The sequence below is a fragment of the Dendrobates tinctorius genome, unplaced genomic scaffold (assembly GCF_039654945.1).
Source record: "Dendrobates tinctorius isolate UK_male_01 unplaced genomic scaffold, ASM3965494v1 ptg000104l, whole genome shotgun sequence".
In the NCBI taxonomy this organism is placed as follows: domain Eukaryota; kingdom Metazoa; phylum Chordata; class Amphibia; order Anura; family Dendrobatidae; genus Dendrobates; species Dendrobates tinctorius.
The window spans coordinates 2,468,763-2,474,005 of record NW_027361772.1 but is presented as its reverse complement, the minus strand read 5'-3'; the positions used below and the strand labels follow the sequence as shown (position 1 = coordinate 2,474,005).

Below are 5,243 nucleotides of genomic sequence, written 5' to 3'. Positions count from 1 at the left end.
ATTCCATTTATTGTATGATGGCCTTCAGAGCCCCCCAGTGCTCCCACACAATATGATGCCACTATAGTCATCCCGTGCACAGTATGATTGCCTCCAGAGCCCCCCACACATAGTATGATGTCACCATAGTTATCCCCTCCAGAGTATGATGCCCCCACAGCCTCCTGTACATGTGATCCTACTATGAACAATTATTGGGTTAGGGATCCTAATTGTAAGTTACAGATGTATTTGTCCATAAGGGGAGTAGTTCTCTTACCCCCCCACCCCTTCTAATTGTTGATGTTTGTTTTTGCAGGAGACAATTGAACAAATTCATATTAGGTTTTAGGGTTTTCATGATCATAAAAAGAAAGTGCAACTTTTAGAACAAATGGGGTCCTGTGCCATGATAACCTCCATTAGAGTGTATTGGGGGGGCTCTTAGCAGAGTGATAAACATATTTTCCAGGATTTTGCCATAAATGGATTTTGTTGGAATTGCTCAGAGATCCTTTGGCGCGGTTTTTCCTGGGGACACGTGTAGTCGCTGCCTTTTACCACCCTACTATACAAATAACTTACACGGACCTAGGAATACCGTATTTGGTGAGGTGCATAGAGAGGCTTCTACTCTCACAAATGTGGATCCCCCATGTACAGAACGTTGTCAATAAAAGGTCTGAAGAAGGTGAAGGATGACTCTGATTATGGACGTTCGCTATTAGAGCCATGGATTGGAGTCACTTTTGCTTTAATAGATTATAAGGGCACTTATATCATCATAGAAAATGCAACATGCCAAATATAACAGAATAATTAAATATGTACCTGATACAGGCCAGCACTTCTTACCATGAGCGTGGTAATACCCGATCCCCTACCGAGGCTAAGCCGGCCCTCGTCAGGCTCTCCCCCTAAACCATACAGTACAAGGGGTTGACCTTCAGCAAATATTACCATTCAGTGGTCCATGCAAGGCTACCAACCTCTGTACCACCTGTCCTACCCAAACCCTAAAGCTGGACACCAAAGAAACACCTAGAATTGCCCCAATCGCCTGACACTTGATGGCATCAATCAAAACACAATATCCCACCTGGAATCATTACATGAAAAGTAATTAATAAAAAATATATTATAATTTCATAGTCTCTACGTTTGGTCCCTGAGATCACCAGAGAGGTGGATGCCACCCGGCCAGGTAATATAGGTACGGGTAGTAGTGGTAGTTCTGGTAGAGGCTCATTAGAGAGCTCCGGCTTAGCTCTCCATCCCGACATAGCGCAGGGAGAGAAGTCTTATCCAGATCCTCCAGGTCAGTGGCTAGCTGCTTTCTTTTGGTTTTATATCTACGATTTTGAAACCATATCTTGACTTGGGTCTCCGTCAGCTTCAGGCTCTTGGCCAACTGAGCTCTTTCAGGAGCTGAGAGGTATTTTTGGTTGGAGAACTTTCTTTCCAACTCTATGACTTGGGAATGGGAGAAGGCGGCTCGCGACCTTTTCGGAGGCTGTTTGTCTACTTTTTCCTCTTCGCGTGATGGTCGTTGAGGAGCCACGTGGTCCATATGCTCAACCTTGTGATCATCTGTAGGGGAATAGATGGAAAATTCAAGAACTAAACTACCGAGTTACAGAGATGTCTGCATTCGCCATTTTCATCAATACTCACAAATCATAATAACGGCTCGTGTGTATTTTCGGTCCAAGTGCGATCTGACAAAACGCCGGAACATACTCGGACCAATATTATTTAGCACATGTCTGAGAAAAAAAATTGCAGCTTACACAATTTGCATTCATTAATCAGATCACGTGCAGCCATGTAAGTGAAGGAGTCCGTTGAAGAAAAGTGGACTGCACTTGCATGACATCTGAGTGCAATCCGATTTTCACAGACTGACAGAATGGAGACATTTCTTTCCCATCTTCTCCTCATCCAAGAAAATCGGATCCCGTTGTGCTGACACTCCGATCAGAAAGTGATTAGCATAATCGGATCGATTTTCTCGGATTAGAGAAAATACGGTTGTGTGATCCTAGCCTGATGCGGAATGTCAAATACTGGTGACTTTTCAGGTGGCAGAGAGGCATATGGACCCCACTAAGGCACTGGTTTAAATGTATTCATTAAATGCATGTGTGCCCGATATTGGACAGTTCAATTTTGGATTAATATTTTGCTGCAATCTGAAGTATTACAAAGAACTATAACCAGCAGCACATCCATTAGCGGAAACTACAGGCGATGGTATTTTCGACAAAATCTTGGATTGCACTCGGACCAATGTTGTTCTACGAGGCTGTGCACATGTCCAAAAAAAAGAATCGCAGCCTGCTCAGTTTGTATCCAATATTTGGATCGCACTTAGTCATGCAAGTCAATGTTATTAAATCGGGCAAATAGGGCTGCTCCGATGACCGAGTGTTCATATGAGAAAACCCTGCAGCATGGCCTATTCTCCTCAGTATTTCGGAGGAGACTCGTTTATACAAGTCTGAGTGAACACAAAAAGAAAAAATGGGACATCCAATTTTTACGGATACGTTTCCACTATTCATATAAAGACTGCATTGGATCATCTGCATTTTAAAATGTCGATGTACAAATATAGATGTAAAAAAATGGGCACGTGGGTGCAGACGCATGACGATATGGATGAAAATCGGATCCTTTTTTGAACCCAGCGGTCTTGATGTTTTTAGCCCCCTCCATATTCCTGGCTTTCTAATTATTCTTTCTTAATTATCGATCATCTGTGTTTCTTTGGAAGGGTCTGGAACTCATCAGCAAGAACAATCCTCACTGAAATCCCACCCTACTGAAATTCATCATGTGGGGGGGGGGGTCGCATCTTTGATTCTATGGCGGCATTAATACTAAGTGATGTTCCAAATGAATCCGCCAGTCCTATGCAATGATGCAGTCATCAGAGGGTCTGTGTGTGGCAGGGAGGGGTCGTCACAGACACTGCTGAGTTAGCAATGACCCCTCTGCCCTGTTCAGGTTCATTTAACCTGTAAAAACAGACAAGTAAACCTGGGACTGGTGGGAAACACATGGTGGGAGTGAGACACTGGTGCAAGATAGTGGAGTAACACAGGAGCTGCTGGAAAATCATCTGGTCTGTGGCTGAGAGTGATGTCCTGCACTGCAGACTAGTCACTATTTGTAGAACTACAAGTCCCAGCACTTCACCTAGAGCTGTCCCTCCTTACCTGTTATTAGATTGGTGTCCACTGAGTCATGAGCTTTGGTTCCATCAGCCTCTGAGGTCTCTGTCTGGGCAGTGATGGCTCCTGAAGATTCCTCCTCTTGGTCTTCAGGTTGGACTCCTATGTGTCTTTCTTTGGTTTTGCAGCCCAGATCTGAGAGGATGTCCTGGATGAGGAAGGATGTCAGAGGCCTAGTGGGGAGAGCCATGTCTCCAGTGGGTGACTGTGACATCCAGAAGATGAGAGAGAAGGAATAGTCCAGGTGTCCTCCTCAGGTTACCGCATCCCCAAAACACAGAGCAAGCGACTGTCTCCATCTGCGCCAAACTCTCACACTATATATCCCTGGGGCGCTCGTCTCCTGGCCTGTGATTGGCTGAGCTCACACCCCTGTGTAACTTCTCATTGGCTGAGCTCACACCCCTCCCATCTGTAGGGCAGGCAGATCCCTGTGCCGGCACCACCTGGCTGACCGTGCGCCCCGGTCTCCTCTCCCGGTGCCGTTGTGGCAGGGATCCTGGGAGATCCGGAAGATACAGCAGCACCGGCAGAGGAAGGAGAGAGATCGCCGCCGGGTCCCGAGATCGGCCGACCATCTGACAGATCTGCAGTGTAGGAGTCATGGTTTATCGTCCAACCTGAACTGTGAAATGATCGTCTGCTCAGCACTTCACAGAGTAGAGCGGGGGATATTAAGGGTTAATGAGTCACCTCTGCAGCTGACGATCATCTGGTCACATAGATCCATGGATTATATCTATATTCCTATTTCATATCTATTACAACTACATCTCTCTCTAATAAATACCGATCTATTATGGATCTATCACTATTTGTTCGACAAACTACTTCAAATGAGACGCTGAAACCTCACCTGGATCTGGGGAATAAAGTCCATTTTTTTTACTTTCATTGGGTTGCTGCTTCCATTCGTTTTTTTTTTTATTTATCAATAGAAAAATAAAAACAGCACTTTTCATGTAAAATTGGGTGGAAGCCTCCAAGCTTTATACCAAAGTTTCTTGTATGCAAATCCCCCAAAAAATTATTTGGAAACGGATTTTAATCAGCCCATACAGTCTCACATCAGTAGAACCTTTGTCTAATATTTTGCATGAGTTTGCTTCTCTATCTATTATCTATCTCTCTATCTATTATCTATGTATCTATCTATTATCGATCTCTCTATCTATTATCTATGTATCTATCTATCTCTCTCATATCTATCTCTCTATCTCTCTATTATTTATCTCTATCTATCTCTATATCTATTATCTATATCTATCTCTCTATCTCTCTATTATCTATCTCTATATCTATCTATTATCGATCTCTCTATCTCTATATCTATTATCTATGAATCTATCTCTATATCTATCTCTATATCTATTATCTATCTCTATATCTCTCTATCTCTATCTATCTCTCTCATATCTATCTATTCTCTATCATCTGCCTCTCCCTCTCCTTTCCAGGTGACAGCAGTGCACCCCATGAGCTCATGGTAACAAAGCAGCAGACATTGGTGGCAGCCGGCACTGTGGATTCACTTCCAGCCGATTTCCTCCCCCCAGTCCCAGGTGATGGCTGAGTGTGACCTGTGAAGTCCCCACTGATAACACACAAGTCAATGGGGAGGAGGAAGTGGCACATTAGCCTCACACAGGTGGATTCCTTGCCATTTATATACTGATTTAAATATTCGAACCCAAAACAGGACGCTCCTTTCAGTTTCCTTCACCTGCACTTTCTTTGTCAACATTTTGAGGGGACAAAAACAAAAACAAAAAAAACTCCATAAAATACATTTTTAAATCCTTTTTTAAAGTGTGTTTTTTTTTTTTTTGTTTTTTTTTTGTTAATTAATGTGTTTTATTATCTTTGTTTCTTAGCAGCCTTTTTTACAAGTCAAGTCTTTTCTAGATTTCTCTTGGAATCCCAATTTGTAGTATCAAAAATATATATGTAAAAAAAAAGTACCAAAAACCAGATCGAGGCTCGGGTCACACGACCGTATCTTCTCTCATCTGAGAGAATCGAGTTGAT

General features: G+C 43.1%; 1 protein-coding gene across 1 annotated transcript; it reads right to left on the bottom strand.

Annotated features, from left to right (window-relative positions):
• Window positions 1–400: 400 nt before the first annotated feature.
• Window positions 401–3,519, bottom strand: NKX3-1 (NK3 homeobox 1). The gene is made up of 2 exons (XM_073588591.1): window positions 3,201–3,519; window positions 401–1,569 (listed from the first exon to the last, which is right to left on the bottom strand). The coding sequence occupies exons 1-2, from the start codon at window positions 3,427–3,429 to the stop codon at window positions 1,154–1,156; spliced, it is 645 nt and encodes a 214-aa protein (XP_073444692.1). The 5' UTR covers window positions 3,430–3,519; the 3' UTR covers window positions 401–1,153.
• Between the last annotated feature and the right edge of the window lie 1,724 nt (window positions 3,520–5,243).

Coding starts and splice junctions, on each gene's coding strand:
- NKX3-1 (XM_073588591.1), bottom strand. CDS start 3,429: ATGTCACAGTCACCCACTGGAGACATGGCTCTCCCCACTAGGCCTCTG. Junction 1,570..3,200: donor GGACACCAATCTAATAACAG/GTAAGGAGGGAC, acceptor ATTCCCCTACAG/ATGATCACAAGGTTGAGCAT.